The 22,664-nt window shown below is 39.7% G+C and overlaps 1 protein-coding gene across 1 annotated transcript in view; it reads left to right on the top strand.

Moving 5' to 3' along the window:
* The first annotated feature begins 1,919 nt into the window (after positions 1-1,919).
* The window catches only part of INKA2 (inka box actin regulator 2), a 55,436-nt gene continuing 34,691 nt past the window's right edge, over positions 1,920-22,664 (top strand). Inside the window, exon 1 of the mRNA XM_073615738.1 lies at positions 1,920-2,341. Within this exon, the coding sequence (XP_073471839.1) occupies positions 2,306-2,341 (36 nt within the window). The 5' untranslated portion in view covers positions 1,920-2,305. The remainder of the gene's footprint in view (positions 2,342-22,664) is intronic.

Below are 22,664 nucleotides of genomic sequence, written 5' to 3' on the forward strand. Positions count from 1 at the left end.
GAGGGCATGATAAGCTGCCAAGATCTCCCTCAAAAGGCTACTGTGTGTGCTGAAATCCGAGCGGGACTCACAGAGCTCTCAAGAAACACGTGAATGCAGTGGCCACGCCCCCTTTCAAAATGTGTTTAGGTGTCAAGCGCTTGGGCATTTATGCATTAGCCAGAATATTTATCAAGTGGTAAATGTGCCTAGCGCTTAGGTGCCTTTTAGACATTTTTGCAAGCATTTGGTCGTGTTGGGCATTTTTTATGCTCAAACTCCTCTCTTGAATGCAACTTTGGTGGGGAATTTTTTTTTGCCTCTAAACACCTGTAAATGCCTATAGTGTGCATGGAAACATAGGCTAACATGGAGGGGCATTTTGAGGCAGAGAAATGAAAAAAAAGCTCAAACGCCTGTAAAAGCAGAGTTTTTGAGCTCAAGTGTGCATGAGGCCTTAAACCGACTAAATCATGTACACAAAATACAAAAGAAGAGAGCGTAAAGCCACCCTAGTGTAACTTGGCTTTATTATGGTAAAGTTAAAAACACTACAATGGTCAAACTCACATTGTGTGAAGTTAGGCACAGCATAAGGATTCCACTGTGGCCACACTCCTAAAACCACCTCAAGATCTTGACAGGGGAAGGGGGAGCCATGGATGTTCAACCTAGCTGCCCAGCTCCTGGTAGCATATCCAAGGCTATTCACCACCACACTTGACGTGCAGATCAACATTTTTATTCTTTTTTCCTTCATGTAACAACAAAAAAAATGGTGATGAAATACCACCAAAAGGAAGCTCTAACTGTCTAAAAAAATGATACACAAGTCATTTAGATGTGGGGTTGATTTACTAAAGGCAAATCCACTTTGCACTACAAGTGCACTGCAGGTGCACTTGGAAGTGCAGTCGCTTTAGATCTGAGGGGGACATCTGAAATGAGGGGAAACCCTGCTGATTTTATCATCCAATCATGTGCAAGCTAAAATGCTGTTTTTTAATTTTCCTTGCATGTCCCCCTCAGATCTACAGCAACTGCCCCTCCAAGTACACTTGAGGTGCACTTGTAGTGCAAAGTGGATTTGCCTTTAGTAAATAAACCCCATAGTGTTGCTTGACCGGGTAGTTTTCAGGACTGTTAACACCACAAAAACGCACTCCAGATCTGCTCCAGATGCATTTCTGAATGCGCGTTTTTGGCACGATTGTGATGCATTTCCGGATGCATTCCAGATGCTTTTTTTCTTATTTTTCCTGTTTTTTTCACTGTACTGGGGTTTGGTGCATTCTTGATGCCTTTCTGATGCACTCCGGTGCATTTTTGATGCGTTTTGCCACGTTCCAGTACAATCCAATGTAGGAAAAATGAAGTATGTTCTACATTTTTTTCTGGAACTGAAATGCCCTTCAACTGATCACACTGGTGTAAACTATGCCATTGGAAACCATAGAGTCTACTTTCCATGCTTTTTTGATGCAGAAAATAACTGACCCTCAGTCAAAGTATCACCGCGCTGAAAACTGAAAAATTGCCTGGGCAGGAAGGGGGATTTACATGCCGGTCTTCAAGTGGTTAAAGCAGGCAATATCTTTTATATTTGGTGGGTACATTTTAATTGGCTGTTTTTTAATGTTGGGGTATAGTTGCGATTTAATTAAAAGCTGCCGATTAAAAAAAAATAATTACAAACTTTTGAAATTATATTGACACATTAAAGCTTATATGGGATTTCACTAATTGGATTTAGGTCTAAATTAATACTTTTTTGTTTAGGATGAAGATGAATCAATTTATAGAAACATTCACAGAATGTGCATTGTGAAGTTAGTCTGCTGTAGCTACTCCCTCTTGTGGCCTCATGTTAATAACTAGTAGGACAGACATAGACAGGGCTTGTCTGCTCATCAAAAGGCACTGGCTTCTATTGGCTGCTGAGAGCAGCAGTTATCCCTTTTCATTGCTCTCTGCTTTAGGAAAGATTTGCATGATCAGAGAGCAGCATGTCAGCTGCTGTAGCTAGCATTTCTGAGCTCCTGCAGGAACAGCGGATCTCTCAGGACTAACATTAGGAATCCCATCAACTGAAGTCTAGAGTGCTGGTCACTGATCTCTAAGAAATTAGCCTGCTTATGCATTTTGAAACAAATTTTTTTTTTAGTAGCATTAGCACGCAAAGTCCACTAGAACAAGATAAAGTGAAATAAGGCTGCATTTGACATAGGGAACCCATGCTGGGTCACTGAGTGAAAAGAAAGACCTATCGAATCATATACCATACAGAACAAATGGACTTGTGTTACTAGTCACACAAGACAGGAGCATGGACCAGTACCTTCGCAGACTCAAGCAGGACCTGGTAAGAATACTTTTAGAGTCAAACCTAACTGTCTCATATTTTTCTATATATGTATTTATTACAGGTATTTTTAACACTCAGACAATTTATAGAGCACTTTACATATATTGTACATTCACAGTCCCTGACCTCAAAGAGCTTGCAATCTAAGGTCTCTACCCAGGGGCAGACTGATAACTCATGGGGCCCCCGGGCAATAGGAGATTATGGGGCCCCCAGGCAATCAGAGATTATAGGGCCACACAGTATACACACACACAGTATACAATCACACAGTATACACATACATGTACACACAGTATACACAGACAGATGTAAAAAAAACACAGATTTATACATACTGTCCCTGGTTTTACTGAGGTTGGCAACCCTGATGGGGCCCCCTAGTGGCCCAGGGCCCTAGGGCAGTGCCCGAGTGGCTCAATGGTCAGTCCGCCCCTGTCTCTAATTCACATGTATACATACACGGACCAATTTAGAGTAGAGAAAATTAACCTACCAGTATGCCTTTGGAAGGAAAAACACAGTACCTAAACGTATCCTCAAAATTTGCAAATGTATCTGAAGAACTAGAATATGTTATGTAACTATTAGGGGTTAAACATTAGAGAGTTGTGTCAGTGAACAGCAAAGCAATCATTTGTCAAATCATCAATTTGAACATGGATTGTCATTCTTTATCTCAGCACTCACCAATATAAACAATGATTTAATGAATATACAGAGCTTATCAGGTATACAGTGTCTATTTAACAAAACAATGGCAAGAAACTATAATCCCAAGGAATAGAATCAAGCCATGACATAAGCCAGTTATGGATGGTATATGTTTATTGATGGCAAGAGATTGTGTGTATAAAGTCTATTGTAAAGTACTTACCCTTTTATAGCAGTTTAGGAATTCTTATATCAGACAGTAATAACTCCCATCACAAACTGTTATTGTTGTGGTGTGATATGTGTCTTTAAGCTCATTTGTACAGTTTATAACATGTAGATTTAAATATCCTGCATACTAGAGTAAAGTATTCTATGATACTAATGGTGTTGAGGAGCTAACAGCAATTCCCTGTCTATCCCACTGCTGATAAAATGGCATGTATTAAACAGAAGTGTATTGAAAGGTATTGTTTTTGTTTTGGAAAGTTAGACCCTTTGTCAGGTTTGTATTGCTGTCTGTCCATTCTTAGGAAGATTCATTCCTCTATTTGTCCTGCTGAATGTCACTTTATAATACACATTGTGTATTTATAAAAACTTTGCAGAGCTATTCATCCTGAGAAATTGCACATATATGTTTTGTGCAAATGGAAAAAAAAATGTTATTAGGCTATTTACTCTCTAGGTCAAATGAGATTCATTCATACAGAAAAGAATCACTCAGGGAAATACCACATTATCGTTTCTAGATGTAGCTGATGCTCATGCAAATTAAATGTATTTGCTATAGCTGTCAGCTTCATTGCAGGGACCATAATGGCATATTTTCTTATTTATTCTATAACCATTTTTTGGATGAATAACATTCAATATGTAGAAGGAATAGCTGGAAATAATTGAATCTTGAGAATCTTGAGAATGAACATACATGCCGTTTTACAGAACAAGCTCTACAAACATTTTTATGAATACACACCAAAGAGATGAAGGAAAATGGGGACACCTGTTTTTTGACAATTCTCTAAGACAAGAATTCTGTTCACTTTGGAAAGATACACTGTCATTTCCTGTTTTGTCTCCAGGACAGGAAGTGAAGAAAAAAATCTCCCCAACAGGAGCAAAATAGCCTAGCCTAATAGAAGTTTTAATCCTTTTGTAGTTTATCCAAAATCAAAAAAACGTGACATTAAATACATTTTAATTGTATTTTTTCTATGTAAATACAATCAACTTAACAAATTGGTACCACAGGAGAGGCAATTTCACAGTGTTGCATAACAGAAAGAATTGCTGTAGAATTTGGAATTTATGCCATCACTTCCAGTCAATCAAAAATGGAAAATGAATGGTTTGGAGCCTTTTATGTAAAAATGTGACAGCATATCACTGTCGGAACACCAGACACTTATTCAACATGGCTTCATCCAGATTCATTTTTGATTACACCCAGAGCACCATAACATTGGCTTCCTGCATAAACTAGGATAGCCATCAGTAGCTGCCTTCATACAATCTTTACGATGAACTGCATGTCCTCTGACTCTGGACATGTGGTGGTACCCTCTGTTTGCCTCAGTTCAACATAGGGATGAACAGAGGTTCTCAGACTGCCCATGGTAGCTGTCAAAGTCTAAATAAAGGCTCCCATAATTGGCTTGAATTTTGTCTTTTCAGCCCAGAGAGAGAGAGAGAAAATCAATCATATTTTGATGGGGGAACTTCCATTGCCAGTTATTGCATTCTCAGATTTTCAAGGAGATACATTCAAGAGGCGCTGGGGCTTGGGAGCTTATTAATAGAGTAGTAAAGGGAAAGCTCATTGGGCTCTGGTTATGCAGATTACATGCAGCTAATGCTACTATCCAATTGGTACCCAGGAACCTCACTTAGAGCTTGAACTAAAAGATGGAGCACCAAATCAAAGCTTTAATAATTTATTTGTTGGCTGTTTTGTGAATCATAAAAGCTGTTTTGGATTCCTTTATAAATTTAGTTTGCCACTCCTTCATTTGGTTCAAGCTCTGAGGGCTATTGTATTCGGACAGCTGCGGCACCCATGGCTACTGGCACTAACAAACAGTAATTGCATCTGTTAGTACGCAGCCATTTTTGGTCAATAATTTTTCACGTGGCTCAGCTGATTTTTAAACCAACTTATTTTGAGCCACATAATGCTTGCAGGGCAACTCATGGCCTACATGTTGGCCAATTCAGCTGGAATCAGATGAAATTTAAGCCATCTACTGTATAGAAACTTTGAGATTGAGCATGAAGATCTTGGATCTTCTTAATTATGTAAGAGCACCCTAGGAGACCTGGGGGGAAAATGCTACTTTATCTAATTAGTGCAATTCTGTATGTCCCAACACCCCTTTCTTTGTTTTCTCGATTTCCCTTAAGGGTTTCTACAAAATACTTTTTCTGTGTAGCAGCCATTGAGACCCATCACTCACAGAATATGTACATTATACAGAGAGGGAATGTTCAAAGTGCCTGTTATTCCTGTCACATGTTTAATTTTATGACTGTTTCCCAGCACTTTAAAACTAAAAATAATAATAATAATTTTATAGTAAAATGATTGGTTACAAAGCTTTATACTTTTATTTTTATTTAAAGTGACAATTTGTGTTAGGGTAATGGGCAAACAATGACAGAGAAAGATAAACTAGCGCAGGAAAGTCTTGGACTCACATGAAATAAAATAAAAAATAACAAACTCTGCTAGTATACATAAGTTAAAAGCACAAAGTTAGCTTAGTTTCACTTCAACAGTCAGCAGACAACAAAGAGATTGTGGGAAAGGAATTGTGGTGTCTATGTTTAGATTCTTTCAAGTCTACGTGCACCTGTTCTGATGTGTGGTGGATGAGAATGTTCTTTACAACTGAGACAGCTAAACACATGGACAGAACATTCCATGTCTTTTGTGATGGAACAGAACAACTGCTAAAGCAGGGCATTCCGACATCACTTTCACATAAAGCACCAGATGCATTCTATGCCTTTTAAAGTTTTTGTAAAGCCTGAAATTAACTTTTCTTATTTGCTCCATTTTGGTCTGGTAAATCCTAGACTTATTGTAAAAGAATACAGGAAGAAAAATTGAGTTTCTCCTTAGTTCCAGTCTGATATAAAGATTGCATGTTAAAAATAATAATATAGAAGGTTCAGTAGTTCACAAGGGAAGAGCGATAAATAATGATATTGAATTTCTAATAAAACACTTATCTTGGAAATAAAAGCAATACATAATAAATGTGGATTTTGGAATTTGCAAAGTAGAACTGAAGGTAAAACTTTTTTCATTTTTGGTTAAAATAAGGAGGGGTTATAGCCCTGTAAGGTTTTTTTTCCATCCGTGTCCCATTAGGGAGATTTACCTTCACTTCCTGTCCCATACGAAGTAAAAGGTAATCCCTCTAAAGTGAGGGAAGTTCCTGGTAGGCACAATGGTCACCAGAAATATTTTTCCCTCTATTCCTATTCTGGTCACCAGTCAAAATTTGGGATTTTCTTTCACTTTCTGTGATAACAGTCACAGCACAAATAGAGAGGGTGAATTTCCTAAAAGGGAGCCAGACAGCAATAGAAACCTGACATTTTTAATCTTTCTACACTCTAGTTTTGCCTTCAGTACTTTTACAATACAGTGAGTGAGAAGCAGTTAAACGACAGTCGGGCGGGACCGCTCTTGTTCTGGATGTCCTCCCATTCTTGGCATGCAGAGCTGCAATCTGTGGTGCGCTGTGTCCCTCGGGCACAACGCATCACCGATCGCGGTAAAAAGCCGATGACATAGGCTCTTTACCATGCAATCAGCTGTGTCTAATCACAGCTGATCACAAGTAAATGAATGGCAGTTATCGTCATTTCCTTTCCGCAGCGCTGTCAGTGTCTGAGGAACGGAAAGCCTATAACCAGCTTTCCTGTGGTGACGGGGCATTTACACTGATAATCAGGGCACTAATGATTAGTGCCCTGATTATCAGTGTCCATCAATGCAGCATTTCAGTGCCCATCAGAACTGAATATCAGTGTCCATCAGTGCAGCATATTAGTGCCCATCAGTGCCACCTATCAGTGTTCATCAATGCCAGCTTATCAGTGCCTCTTCATCAGTGCAACCTCATCAGTGCCCATCAGAGCAGCCTCATCAGTGGGCTTTTTTTTTCAGTCTTTTTTCCTTTGTTTGGCAAATAATAAAAACCCCCAAAAAATGCTAAAAATGTCATTTGTGTGCAGTGTTGCATGATCACACAATTGTCATTCAAAGTGTGACAGTTCTGAAAGCTGAAAATTGGCCTGGGCAGAAAGGGGGTGAAAGTGCCCTGTATTGAAATGGTTAATGATGGCTGCCCCACTGGAGGGGTTCTGAAGTAATGGAGGTGGTGGCTGGGTTATAACATCTCAATGTTTGGCTTCCCTTTTTCTCTCAGGATAATGTTCACAGCACTCCCCAGAGGATGGACTGGCCTCTCCAGGCTGCACTGGGAAAGAGATGTCACCAAAGGCAGGAGGAAGTGCTCAGAAAGCCCAGAAACTCCAGGCTCCACCTTTCCTCTTCTCTGCATATTACTGAGAAGTGATGAGAGGGGAGCAGGAACAGAAAGAGCAGTAGTGAAGTAAATGTGAAGAGTGCCAGGGGCACTGTGTTCTTCATAGCCCCGAGTGTTGAGTACATGTAAGCCTGCAGGGAGGCTTCTCTGGGAGTGTCAACTGCATTATCTGCTGATGAAGGTACAAGTGCAAGGGCGTTTAGATACCACAGAGAGTGGTGTCATTAGGATTTAATTATTTGAAAGTACAGTTAGTCTCAGCTACACACAATATACAGCACTGCGTGCTGGAAGTGGGATGGAAACTTCCCTTTTCACTCCCGGAACAAAATCAAGTTTGACTGACCTCAGCCTTTCACAGGGAGCTTTGCCTTCTATGAATAAATTCAAAGTTTCCTCTGATTAGCTGAGATTTATCCTGGCAACCACTTCTACTGGTACTAGAAATGAGGAAAAAATAACTTTTGAGTTGTCAGCAGGACAAGACTAGATAGGAAATTTTAAAATGACAAATGTCTACAAAGTACTTAGTAGAGGTTTTCTTACTTCTTATTGTGTCTACAAGTCAATAAATGAAAGGAAATCACCCTAGAGCGACACACCATAAAAAATTAAAAGTTTTAGTTTTAAATACATTTTAATTGCACCCTTCCTTCCTTGGAGTCAAAAGTTGAATTTGCTCTGCTTTATGATTTCATACTGTTACAGATTGGGCTAATTAGTCTCGAAGCTGAGTTACTGTATGGCTAACTGTATCTAAGGGACCTTCCACCTTTGTTCTCTTTTTTTTTAAAAGTCAGTCTTTTGGATTCTAACATTTTAGTTGACTTACTATACTCCTATAAAAATGGTATTCTCTGTAGTATCAAGTATTTGGTACTGTATAGTGAGAAATCTGTACTAAGAGTGTGTGTGTATGTGTATATATATATATATATATATATATATATATATACACACACACACACACAGTAGCAGTCAGAGAATATCACATGTAACTGTTGAAATTGCCTTTAACAAACGCAAGTCTTAGTTGCACATCTACTCAGAAATGGGATGATGAACACGTTTTGACATGCCCTGCAGAGTCACAGCAGTGGAGCTGTGTGCAAGATTTACATACGGTCTGAAGGGCTTAATTAACCTCCTCCAAGTTTAATAATTTGCATAACTATATTTTCTGGGGAGGAGATTACATGCTGGATCACCACAAGTGCCAAAGCTGTTAAAGAGCGCTGTATCCATTTTCTGGTTGAAAAATTAAGGCAATCAACAAGAACAGATATTACCATGCAGCTTTCACTTAAATAACATAATAACTGCACATTTGTCTGATATTTAAAATGTACCTGTAAGAATAGAACTATGGGAGATAACCTCATTTACATTGTGCTTAAGGGTACAGGATCCAAGTCTGTCCCAGGGCTGTCATCCTGATCTTGACTTCTCTACAGAGTAAGGCCAGCCATAAACGGAGCAAATTTCTTTCCTGCAATCACAGGAGCCGGTTCACACATCTCCGAAGTGACTCCAGTGTGAATTGCACAGTATTCCTGTGCGTCTTTTGGTCCGTATTCAGCCAAAAATTCGGACTGAAATCGGACCTGAACCGGTGAATGGAGACGCATCGGACTGCCTGCTGTGAGCTGCTCCATGCTCTAGTGTGAACCCAGCCTAAATGTTATTGTCACCCCAACCCATGGGAAAACACAAAGTATTTTTGGGTGCCATGTGTTTCTGTGCGGCTGCCTTTTTAAAAAGGGTCAGACTTTTTTACGCATTTGCAAATCCAATTCCATCCAAATGAATGGGCTGTACAAGTGTGAACCTAGACCTATAACAAAAAGTTAAAACTAGCCTTTCCTATAAGCAGCTGGTCAAGGCTATGACTCATTGAGGAGATTTACTTAAACTGATGCACACAGAATTTGGTGCAGCTCTGCATAGTAACCAATCAGCTTCTAACTTCAGCTTGTTCAGTTAAGCTTTGACAATAAAACCTGGAAACTGATTGGTTCAGAGTTCCACCAGATTCTGAGTGAACCAGTTTTAAAGCGGGGTTCCACCCAAATTTTGAACAATATCTGTATGTATTCTCTTCCTTGCCTAGATGCTGACATGCCGTTTAAAAAAATTTAAATTGCAGTAATTACCTTTTATTTTTCTATTCTTCTTTGCACTTCCTGGTTCTCCTCCCGTGCGAGTAGGCGTGTTTCTAGCCTCTCCCAGACTCCTGGGAGCTAGTCTCAGGCTTCCCAGGATGCCACTGAGCATGTGCGGGAACGAGCGGTGAATGCTGGGAGCACAGCATTCACCGCATTCAGGAAATAAATGCTTGTGGGCTTCAAATGCCCACAATGAAGATGGAAACCGCCTGCAGTGAATAATATAAGTTATTCTTTCCGACGAAATCTGACACAGGTGGACATATTACACACAATATGTGAGTATGTAATGCTGAGAAGAAAAGTTTGTGAATGAACTCAAAAAAAAAAAAAACTATAGATAGGTGGACCCCCGCTTTAATAAAGCTCCCCATAATATGTGTTGCATTTTCTTTTTTATCATTTAATACACATACACACATATAAAGTGTGTATATATATATATAGAGAGAGAGAGAGAGAGAGAGAGAAAGAAAGAGAAGGAAAACAAGAGCTAGATTAATCTGGCTATAAGGAAAACTGAATGTTTTGGTTAAAATTAATGAATAAAAATGTTTTAGTTTGAAAATTAAAAAAAATAAAAAATAAAATTCAGTACATTCTGTCTTCAGTACTTGTTCTTTGCTGACCTATAAAAAGTCAATGTGTAACAATAAGCATCCATAAAAGAAACCAAATCTGTCTTTGTCAGGCTGCTAATGGTGAAAATTGATACTACTAAGTGCTGATCAATGGCAATATATTCTAGCAAGATGCCTGTTAGGCACTTTCCCACCCTACCATCTGACAACTTACAAGTCACTATTATATTACAGTTCTATACATAGAGTAAATACTTAGTTCACTGCTTGGGGCAATATATGTTATTGCGTACTATGCTTGATCTTTAGGGCAATATTTTGGTATATAGTGTGGCAGAAATACACGACAAACAGGTTTGCACTGGGGTGTTATTGGAAAATTTTGGTTTGCAGTTATTACTCATCTAAATTCCAGTTGGCAATGGGCCTTGTATTGACAAGGTACAACATCATCCTGAGAGATTTAGTTGCCAGTTGTGCAGCTTTAGGTTGTGCAGTCTGAGAAAAAGAAACCCTTACACATACCCAGTTACTGGTCTCAGGCAATACACAGATTAAACAAATCCTCCTATATAGGTTGTACCTGCTTATCTGCAGTCTTCTGTTCTCTACAGCTGTTCAAAATGCAGAATTTATACAGCTTGCCTGAGCTTCTAGAAAGCAGGGGGCAGAGAGCTGAAGTTACACTCTGCAGAGCTCAGTGAGGAGAGCTGATTGGAGGGAAAAGACAAACCCCCCTTCACATAGCACACAGGAACAGGGCTGAGGATGTCAATCATAGGCTGTGTGCTGGAGATCCCTCTCTTGTCACCTTTTTTCTCTTGGTGTCAGGAAAGTGATTCATGCTGATAGCACAAGAACCAGATAGCAGAGAGTAATTACACTTAGTGCCAAAGATTGAGATAAGTACACACTATAGAGGGATATGTTCATATTTCATGTCTGAAGTTTACAACCACTTTAAAAGATATTATGTAGTGGTTTTGTAAAAAAAAACAAAAAAAAGGAAACATTACATTTTCTTCTTTTTTTTAACAGATAAAGATGAAGTATTGCCTATTTTGTATTTTTTTTTTGCAGAAAGAGCTCTGTTTTCCCAGCTATCTTTATCTGCTTTGCCCTAAGTGTCTATTTTTTTTATAGAGCTCAATAGCTCACTTTGAAATCTACATATGTGATTAAATAAATCAGAATAGAGACTCCATCTCCTGCTCTAATCAGATGGCTCCCAAGATTTAAAACAGAGATACACAGGCTGAAAAGAGATAGAAACCCATAGTGCTCTGTGAATCCTATATTTACAAGGATTTTATATAAATAGTAAAACAATAGGAGATATAAAACTGGCTTAACCACTTCAATACCAGGCACTTTCCTGCCCAGGACAATTTTCAGTGTTCTCGCATGCAACACTGTACCCAAACTAAATTTTTATCATTTTCTTCCCACAAATAGAGCTTTCTTTTGGTGGTAGTTGATCAATTCTGGGGGTTTTATTTTTTGCTAAACAAACTAAAAAAGACTATTTAAAAAAAAAAAAAAGGCTTTCTTAGTTTCTGTCATAAAATGTTGTTTTTTCCTTCACTGAGGGGCGCTGATGAGTTGGCACTGATGGGAACTGATAGGCAGCACTAACAGGCGGCACTGATGGGCACTGACAGGTGGCACTGATGGACACTAATAGATGGCACTGATGGGCAGCACTGATAATGAGGTACTGACAGGTGTTACTGCTGGGCACTGTGGTGGGCTCTGGTGGGCACTGGGAGACTTTATTGAGAGGCAATGACTGGCAGCTATTGGGCACTGATTGGCACATCTGATGGGGGCTGTGCTGATAATCAATGTGCTGATTATCAGCACAGACCCCCCTCTGACAGGGAGAGCCACCGATCGGCCCTCCCTGTCAGCGTGAACCAAGGAATGCCATTTACCGGCACTTCCTGGTTCACGCGATGATCAGCTGTGATTGGTCACAGCTGAAGACGTGGTAAGAAGCCTGTGTCAGAGGCTCCTTACCATGATCGGACTGACATGCCGCACTCGCAATCTGCACGCTGCACGCCCCTGTGGGTGCGCGCCGGCATGTTATCCTGCTGGACATCATATGACGCCCAGTTAGGATAACAGAACCACTTCCCGGCCTTAAATTTGCTATAGGCCAGGCGGGAAGTGGCTAAAATACAAAAATAAATTACTCAAAGCCATTAAAAAAGTTGATATATGAAATATTCATTTTTCATTCTGCACTGTAGTCAACCCATCCCTTCCCTAAATTATCCAAACTAAAGCATTAAATATTCAGTAAGGGCAGCAAAAGACCTTATTTTGCAGATAGGTCTGCTTACAAAAGTCTGAATTGCTCAGAATTACAGCTTACTACCACAATTTGATAGATATGCAAGTAACCCAATTTCTTATGACTTTTTTTAAGTGTTTGCAGAAACAAAATGTGGGTCACTTACCAGTAAGTCACTTACCTTGTTGCCACAGGGATGGAAAATTAAAATAGGCAGCTATGTATTTTAAAAACATGTAATTTTTATTTCTACAGAAATGTGAGACCTTTTGAAGTGAGAACACTGAACACGAGCAGCTCTGTTAAAACAGTAATAACATCTTTACTGATCTTGTCGGTAGAGGAGATTAGTACAAATACAATAGCACATGAAAGAAACTTGTAAAGTATTAATACTTTCCAGAAGCATGTGAAGTTACATGTGTGCTGCAAATAATCAAAGACTCATGGTTTTTTTGCCCCTTGCACACAGCTATTTCCATCACCATCTTCCTTTTTTAAGCTTTTTTCAGTAAGTGAAAATATTTTCAGGGCCATTAACAGGTTCAGATGTATATGTATAGTGGAAAGAAAAACTGTTCTAAAAATTTGAATTGTGTTCCAGCTGCTAGCAGTGATGTGTTGTCAGGGAATCTGAGTAAGTTGGCCAGGGCTTTCATCTAGCCCTGATTTTGTTTAAACTTGTAAAACAATGAAAATGGAAAAAAAAAAAAATAACGCAAAATATTTGTCACTGTTCAATAATCAATCTTTGCAGGGTTTCTGTTATTTTATTTAAAAAATATTATTTGTTTCCCCCCTTTTATTAGATGCATTACTTGAATAGGAGGCAATTAACAAATGGCAAAACAGTAAAAGGTAACAAATACATTACAACACATAAAGAGAAATAAAAAAAATGTTAAAGTGGTTGTAAAGGCAGAAGTCCATCTTGATCCAGCGATTTTGCATGAGAGACTCAGCTGTCCAGGACTCTCCCTCCTCATTGGCTGAGACAGCAGCGAAGCTCCATTGACTCCCACTACTGTCAAAGTCAGTGAGCCAATGAGGAGAGAGGGAGGGGCCAAGCCACAGCTCTGTGTCTGAATAGACACACCGAATTGCGACTTGGCTCGGGTGCCCCCATAACAAGCTGCTTGCTGTGGGGACACTCAACCAGAGGAAGGGTCCAGGAGCGCCGAATAGGGACCTGAGAAGAGGAGAAACAGGGCTGCTCTGTGCAAAACCACTGCACAGAGCAAGTAAGTATAACATGTTTGTTATTGTTAACAAAATAAAAAAGGAGACGTTAGTATCACTTTAAAATATATATTTTTTTTGTGAGTAATGAATATATCTTTTTTCAATGTAGACTGTTGGATTTTAAAGGGGTTTAGGTATCACCTCCCTGCAAACTCCTAAAGTTTGAAAGAACTCTCAAGTTACTGACAACCTGATAGTGAGAAGCAGAAACCACAGCATTAACAGTGGCAGAGTTACTTTATTAAGAAGCAGAGCACACTTCATAAATCTACATCTCAGGGCAAAACTTATCAAACTCCTCCTTACTCCCTTCATGTCTACTCCTTGTTACCCTGAGCTGGTTCTGCATTGTTATCTGACCTAACATCCTATGCATCATATTCAGTAGTTGTGTAATCAGATGCTACATGGCAATCTGAGCATTTTCCGACCATAGATTTACCTCCAACAATTGAGGAAAAGGGCTTCTATAGTTGAAGAGAAAGATTAACTGATACCCAGCATTTAATATAAAACCGTTACAGTCATGGTCATCTTACTACTCAAATAGAAAGATAAACGGTCACCCAGTCAACAGTGCCTGAGATTAAAGAACACACTAGTATTTCATGACTGATTTGACAATGGCACAACTCCATGCTTTTGCCACTGCTATGGCATTTGATTAGTGGCAACTAAACTTCCTCCTCCAACTTTTATATGGATGGACAGGGCACTCAATGCCAAATTACAATAGTTTTTTCTGGGCGAAGATGCTTACATTTTTACATATTATATTAAATTGATTGTAACTTCATAGTTGAAGTAGTATGTATGGGAGTATGAATTATACACACAGGGCAATCCGTGGAGTTTATTTCCTAAAACTGGAGAGTGCAAAATCTGGTGCAGCTGTACACTGAAACCAATCAGCTTCCATTTTTTTTTTTTTTGTCAAAGCTTAGTTGAACTAGCAGAAGTTAGGAACTGATTGGCAGATTTTGCACTCTTCAGTTTCAGTAAATCAACCCCACTGTGTCTAAAATCCTAACAACTAACAGCAATGTCAAGATCTTTTTTAACCACTTCAATACAGGGCACTTTCGCACCTTGCTGCCCAGGCCAATTTTCAGCTTTCAGCGCTGTCAGTATTTAAATGACAATTGCGCGGTTATGATACACTGTACCCAAACTACATTTTTATCACATGTTCCCATAAATAGAGCTTTCTTTTGGTGGTATTTGATCACCTGTGCAGTTTTTATTTCTTGCTAAATGAATAAAAAAAGACCGAAAATTTTGAGAAAAATACGTTTTTCTTTGTTTTTGTTATAACATTTTGTAAATAACTACGTTTTCTCTGTCACTGATAAGCACTGATAAGCTGCACTGATGGGCTCCGATGAGGTGACACTGATGGGCACCGATGATGGGCACTGATAGGCAGCACTGATGGGCACTAATGGGCGGCACTGATAGGTGGCACTGATATGCGGCACTGATGGGCATTGATAGGTGGCACTAATGGGCACTCATAGGTGGCACTGGTGGGCACTGATTGGCACTGATAGGCGACACTGATGGGCACTGAAAGGCTGCATTGACGGGTACTTATGGGTGGCACTGATGGGCACTGATAGGCAGCACTAATGAACATTGATGGGCACTGATGGCTGGCACTGATAGATTTAACTAATAGGCATCACTGGTGGCACTGGCAGGCATTTTATATTGCCACTGATTGGCAGATGCCTGGGCACTGATTGGCAGCTGCCTGGGCACTGATTGGCATTTCCCTGGTGGTCTAGGGTGGCATATCTGGTGGTCCAGTGTGGTGGCCATCCCTGGTAGTAGTGGCGGCATTCTGGTGGTCCAGGGTGGACATCCGAGGAGGGGGTTGCGCTGATAAACATTCAGCACAGACCCCCCTCAGTTAGGAGAGCAGCCGATCGGCTCTCCTCTACTCGCATCTGTCAGATGCGAGTGAGGAAAAGCCGATCAACGGCTCTTCCTGTTTACATCGTGATCAGCCGTGATTGGACACGGCTGATCACGTAGTAAAGAGTCTCTGTCAGAGACTCTTTACCTAGATCGTAGTTGCGGTGTGTCAGACTGACACACTGCAACAACGAACGCTGCGATGCGCGCCCCCGGGGGTGCGCAGAGGCTTGATATCCTGGCGACGTCATATGACGTCTGGTTAGGATATCACAAACAATTTGCCGACGTCATATTGCTATATGGCGGGCGGCAAGTGGTTAAAATATACACAATAAAATGTAACTTTTATTACTGATACACTGGGTTGTTGATTAAGCTTGGGCTTGACCATGACACTTTACCCAAATCTCCTATATCTGTTCCTGTACTGAAATTTGTTCACACTCTTCCTCTCAGCTTTAATGTGTGGTATGATCCAGCCTGGCAATCCCAGTGAGCAAGTGGGAGGAATGGATCTAACACCTAAATCCTGACTTGCATGAATCAAATGTTTAACACTAGTCATAGGTTTTCCTCCATTTCTAGTTATTTAGCTGAGAAGCTCACACATATCTGACATTAGGCTTGCCGTTGGTGTTTGTTAGCTCCTGCTGGATTTCCTTCTGTCATTCTTTTCCCACAGTGTGTTACAGCTGCTTGCAAACACATGTGGTTTATTTTTAAATTTTCACCCAAAGAAGTCAAGACATCTGGTCCTTGTTTGTCAGTAACATTCAGCCAACTAAAAAAAATGCAATACACTTGTACAAGATTTGCTTAATTTTTATGATGTTTGTTTTTGTGCCGCTGATACTAAGGGTATAAAGCAAAGAGACTTGGTTTTCTGGAAATCGGTGGCATATGAACAATTGTAGCACTACACAGACTAGATTACTATGGACTACTGCCTAGATTACCCCAATAAATTGTCTTTTTGACTCATAAATAAAAAAATCTTTGTATAATGCATTATTATATTTGCTTTGCTGATGTGGTGGTTTTGTTGAACCTATTAATGTCTGTCTTTTGTACTGTACACTGTTTTATGCGTACCTGTTTATGAGAAGTTGCATGTTGTAAAGTACACTTCCCGTATCTGCATCATTTATGTCCCTCTTTACCTAAAGACTTATCATCTAGGGTGATACATAGTACTCATCTGTTGTATGAGTGATACATAGTACTCATCTGTAGTATGGGTGCCTTATAGGAATTACATTTCTGCATCCCCACCTAGTGCACTTTAGCTATATGCAAAAACAATGCAACAGGCTAACCTCATGTGGCAAAAAAAAAAAAAGAATGATCATCAGACTACAGTAAAACCTTGGATTGCAAGTAACTTAGTCTGCGAGTGTTTTACAAGACGAGCACATTTTTTTAATTATCTTTATTTAACCAAACATTTTTACATTTTTTTTTTTTTAACCATATATACAATTGCATATTTTGTCTGTAGTATAACAAAATCATTCAAAGATTACATGATTACATTTTCAGTACCTTAATTCCGTAATAAATCCCTACTAACTAATCTCATAACCAATTATATTTATTTATACATACCACAGACTTTAAATATTTGAAAAAAATGCTTTACCACTCATTCCTATAATCATTCCCATCTCACAAACACTCACACAAAAAGAAGAAAAAAAAAAAAATCCCACCCTCCCCCTCTCCTACCCCTCCCCTCTACAGTTCCCTCCATTATGTCACTGAGGCCCTATACTCTCCCCACGGTAGCCAAGAGGTTATGATCTGTTTTTCCAATACCATCCTCTCCTCCAAAAAAACGCATCTCATCCATCTCACACTCCCATTCTACCAAAGAAGGCTCTTTTTCACTTTTCCATTTCCTAGCTATGATTGTGCGAGCTGCTGTTAGAAAATGTTTAAGAATACCCTTCTTTATGCTTTTAACTGAATCTGGGATCATTGATAATACCGATATAAATATATCAGGCTGTACATTGATTCCTGTCACTGCCCTATATACTCTAAAAAAATTTCCCAAAAAATCTGAACCCCCGGGCAAAAGTACCATATGTGTGACATTGTACCTTTTGCCCCTCGGCATCTCCAACATAGGTCCTCATTATCTGTATTTATCTTGTGCAGGTCTACTGGACATCTATACCATCTTGCTAATATCTTAAAGTTTCTCTCTTGGTGCCTATATGAGATTGATAACTTATGTGTTAGTGTAATTGCCTTTTCCCATTTTGCTTTGGGGATAGTTATCCCCAATTCTTCCTCCCATTTTTTTATATATATAACCTCCTGTTTCTTATATTTTGAGATTAAAAATCTATATACCTTAGATAGGATATGTGTTGGTTTTTGTTCCTGCAGGAGCAATTTTTCCAACTCCGCGAGTGGTCTATCCAGTACAGCCCCTTTCGTCAGATAGAGGATGTATTTCTGAAGCTGTCGATATTGCATCCAATTTGTTTTATATTCTATACCTAAAGCTTCCATCGGAAGAAGTCTATTCTCCCTCATAGTCTCTATTATCCTAGTGTTCTCATTTCTCTGCCACTTAAGAAAGGTCCTAACTTCAAGAGTTGGGGGAAATTCTGGATTGTTAAATAAAGGGGTCATCGGACCTCTATAAGAGGACCCCAGTCCCTGTTTGGTATTCCATCCCAAACTTTTAATGTTAAGGCAACCAGAAAGGGCAACTCACCCTCAGGCGGTCGTCTTTCCTTTATTATCCATGGTAATGATTTTAATTTTATGGCTGCGACCTCCTCCTCCAACTTTACCCATTGCTTACAATCATCATTGTGAAACCAATTCACAATCCTAGTTATAAATACCGATTTGAAATAAGTTGATAGGTCTGGGAGGGCCAATCCACCATCTTGTTTTAGTCTGATCAATACTTCTCTACTAATTCTGGCGGATTTACCTGCCCAAATAAAACTCCCTATGATCTTACGTAATTGAGTCAAAATATTAGTTGAAGGGGATATTGGGACGGTCTGAAATATATAAAGTATCTTAGGCAATATGTCCATTTTTATAATGCTTATCCTGCCCATCCACGAAAATACCCCCTTATCGTATTGTTGGAGTGTTTTTTAATCTTTTTCAATATTGGAAGGTAATTATATTTCTGGATCTTTTCCAGGTCTCTAGGGATATGGGTTCCAAGATATTTAAGCGCATCTGCTTGCCATTTAAAAGAAAAGTTTTTTCTAAGCAGTTCTACAATGCTATCGGATAATGTAATACTCAAAGCTTCTGATTTGCTATAATTTACTTTGAAGTTACTGACTTCACCAAAGCGCTTAAATTCTTGTATTAGATTTGGTAATGTCACCAATGGGTTTGTGATATAAAGTAGCAGATCATCAGCATAGATTGACATTTTATATTCCATGTCCCCTACTTTTATTCCTTGTATGTCATTGTTATTCCGTATAGCTATCGCTAAATGTACCATAACTAACACATATAGCAATGGGGACAGCGGGCATCCCTGTCGAGTTCCATTCGCTATAGTAACTGTATCGGATATATCACCGTTCGCACGAATTTTCGCAGTTGGATTTTGGTATAACACCATTATTTTTTCCAATAGCACTGGGCCCAATCCCCATTGCCTCAATGTCTCCCGGAGAAAACACCATCCCACCCTATCAAACGCCTTCTCGGCATCTATTGCCAAGAGGCAGGATGGGATGGTGTGTCTCCGGGTAAAAAAAAAAAAAGAATGATCATCAGACTACAGTAAAACCTTGGATTGCAAGTAACTTAGTCTGCGAGTGTTTTACAAGACGAGCAAATTTTTAAAATAAACTTTACCTTGATAAGCGGGGTTTTGCAATACGAGTAGGGTCACATCCCATTTTAGTCAATGAGAGCTGTCTTAATTAGCACTACTGAAGTCGCTCTGACTTTAGAAACGTTTCCTGTACAACTTCAATTCCGACTTGTGCTCATAGACTTTAAGGAGGGTTTGTGAAAAAAAAAATGCTAATGCTCAAAAAAGCTCAAAGAAGCTCAAAGGAGCTTGAAGAAGCTCAATAAAAACGTGCACAAGAGCACAAAAAAAGCACAAGCTTCTTCAAGCTGAAATCAAAGCTCAAACGCCTGTAAAAGCAGCTTTTTTTTTTTTTTTTGAGCTGCAGTGTGCATGAGCCCTAAGTCGGATCCTTAATTGATGTGATTTTGATCCGACATTACAGGAAGATTACCCACGCATTCCCTGAAGTTGCCTCGAAGTTGCCTTGAAGTCACTTTGCTATAATGCTTTTATATGGACTATAGACTGAAGGATTTATGAATAAATGGTTGTGGAACAAATCATCTGAGTTTCTATTATATCTGATGGGGATATTTGATTTATGAGCGCTTTGGATCACAAGCACGTTTCTGGAACAATTTATGCCCGCAATCCAAGGATTTACTGTATTTGCATTTAGAACTTGCAGAGCCCTAGGAAACCCAAGACCAATGGCAACTACAGTTATCACAGAAAGACATGAACATGGATAGTTCTATGGGAATTATGTGTCTAAATTGGTAAATAAGATAACTTTCTAGATAGTAATGTTTTAGATAGATTTAAAAATGATTATTATTATAAAAAAATATCTTTATGGCACTTGTTTCTTTTTCTCCTACAGCAGTAGTGATGTGAGAAGTTCTCCAGAGTATGCTAGAGCCTACCTCCCTTCTGCTTGAAAGCAAGAGATAATGCATCATTATTGCTGTGATCCCAGGGTCCCGACTAGCTGACATATGGTTACAGGTCCCTCATTGAGCCAATCAAAACTCAGCACCTTACTTAGCCCCTTGACAGGAGGGAGGTTGCAGGCTAATGAAGCAGGCAGCACATGCTGTGCATTTGATAAGTAGGTATTAGAGCTGGCTTTTTGCCATAGACGCTCAGCTCATCACAAGATGTCAGCGCAAGTTAACCTCTTCATTGTTATAACAGCTTTCACCTTCTCAGATACACTACGAAAAGTGATGTGCTTTGTTAATTAGGGAGCAAACAAAAGAATCTGCAGCAGTTATTTAAAGCCTCTGTATAATTATCTTGCAAATCCTTTTCAGCACGAAAAGATGTATGTGCTAGAAGAAATTGCCCAACTTTGTCACAGCCTGAATGTAGGGTACCCCAAATCACAGATAAAATGTCACACAAAAACAATTCAGCTGCCGTCAAAAATGATTTCAGCAAAGTCTTGACCAGCGTTGTCTACTCTATCACCTGCTATAGCGCCCAAGGTCCATAGACTAGGCACCTTGGACCCTAAAATTATTTTCTTACACTTAGAGTGCTCCAGGACTCCCAAACCTTTGAGTGCTCTGATATGAAAACAGAAACTGTATTGTTCATGGTCATGTTTTATTCTACATCCTCCCTCCACCTATACCTTGTTATTGACCACTGATGTGGCATACCACATAAGCTGGCTATTAGTAAGGCATAAAGAATAGAAGGTGGTGGGGTACAGCACAACCAGGCAAGCTATTTGCATAACAGTGTGCCCCCATTTGGGGATCCCTGGGTGCTCTGAAAATAGTATGTGAATGAGAATGGGAACCTGGTGGTAGCTGTTTTATGGATCTGTGATCAGGTTAGCAGAACCTTTGAATTTATCTTAAAAAAGGGAGAGCAAAACCTGCTTCTTAGTGGTATCTCATCCAACATGCACTATGCGGTTGAAGTTTATATCTGGCAAAAGCATTTGAATCTTTTTTTTTTTATGATAGGAAGAACAGAAGTTCTTATGTAAAGATATGGTTATGATGACCAAACACATGCAAATCTCAGTATGTTTCATGCATTCTATGCACAAAGTTAAAAAAAACTTCTGTGTGCAGCAGCCCTCCTCAGCCCCCCAATCCTTACCTGAGCTCCCTCCGATCCAGCGATGGCCGTGATAGCCTCGGCTGTCTCAGGACTAACCCTGCTCATTGGCTGACACAGCAGTGGGAGCCCATGGGGGGGGGGCTGAGCCACATGTCTTATGGATTCATAGAAAAGCGGCTCGGAAGTGACCATGTAGAAGTGCCCCCAGGGCAAGTGGCTTTCTCTGGGGGGCACTGCTCCAAGGGGAGGAGCCAGGAGAGCTGATGGGGGGACCCGAAAAGAAGAGGATCGGAGCTGCTCTGTGCAAAACCACTACACAGAGCAGGTACGTATGACATGTTTGTTATTTTTTTTTTTTTTAATAAACAAGGTTTATTACCACTTTAACTTTCATGTACTTTTCCTAATTGGAGGATTCTCCATCACCATTTGCTCTGGTGACTCTGTAACTTTCCCCACACTTTCTGTCTCTGAGAAAATGGACACCAGGGCAAATAGAGAGGGTAAATCTCTCCAGCAAAACTCCACAGATGGACTAAACCTTCCTCCGCATTATGCAAAAAAATAAAAGTTTGCCTTTACATACACTAAGTCTTTAAGATATTTTTCGTCAGAAAATGTAAGTATTCTCCCTGCATGTTTTATTCCTAAAGAACATGTTACCCCAACATTTCATAATCCCCGATATGTATCTGTTGTACCATGTACTTGTGGTAAAAAGTATCCTCTTCTGTTTGTATTGCTTTCTTTATGTGAAATACCTGATGATGATCCTGCCAGTCCCTCTGCTTTCCTATTGCAAACTGACCATACTAGGCATGACAGCACATCCATCTTAGCGTGGTCAGGTTTCTTGCTGTGCAGGGAGCACAGTATGTCTGTCCTCCAATGATCAAACTTCTGCTTACATTTTCCCATCCTCCCGGACAGCCACTCACTGGGAAGATCAGTGAGCTGCTGCTTTTCCACCCCCAGCTCTCTAAGTCCTTCATGCAGCTGAGAATAGAGATTATGTAATCACTTAT

This window comes from Aquarana catesbeiana, linkage group LG02, assembly GCF_042186555.1.
Source record: "Aquarana catesbeiana isolate 2022-GZ linkage group LG02, ASM4218655v1, whole genome shotgun sequence".
NCBI lineage: Eukaryota > Metazoa > Chordata > Amphibia > Anura > Ranidae > Aquarana > Aquarana catesbeiana.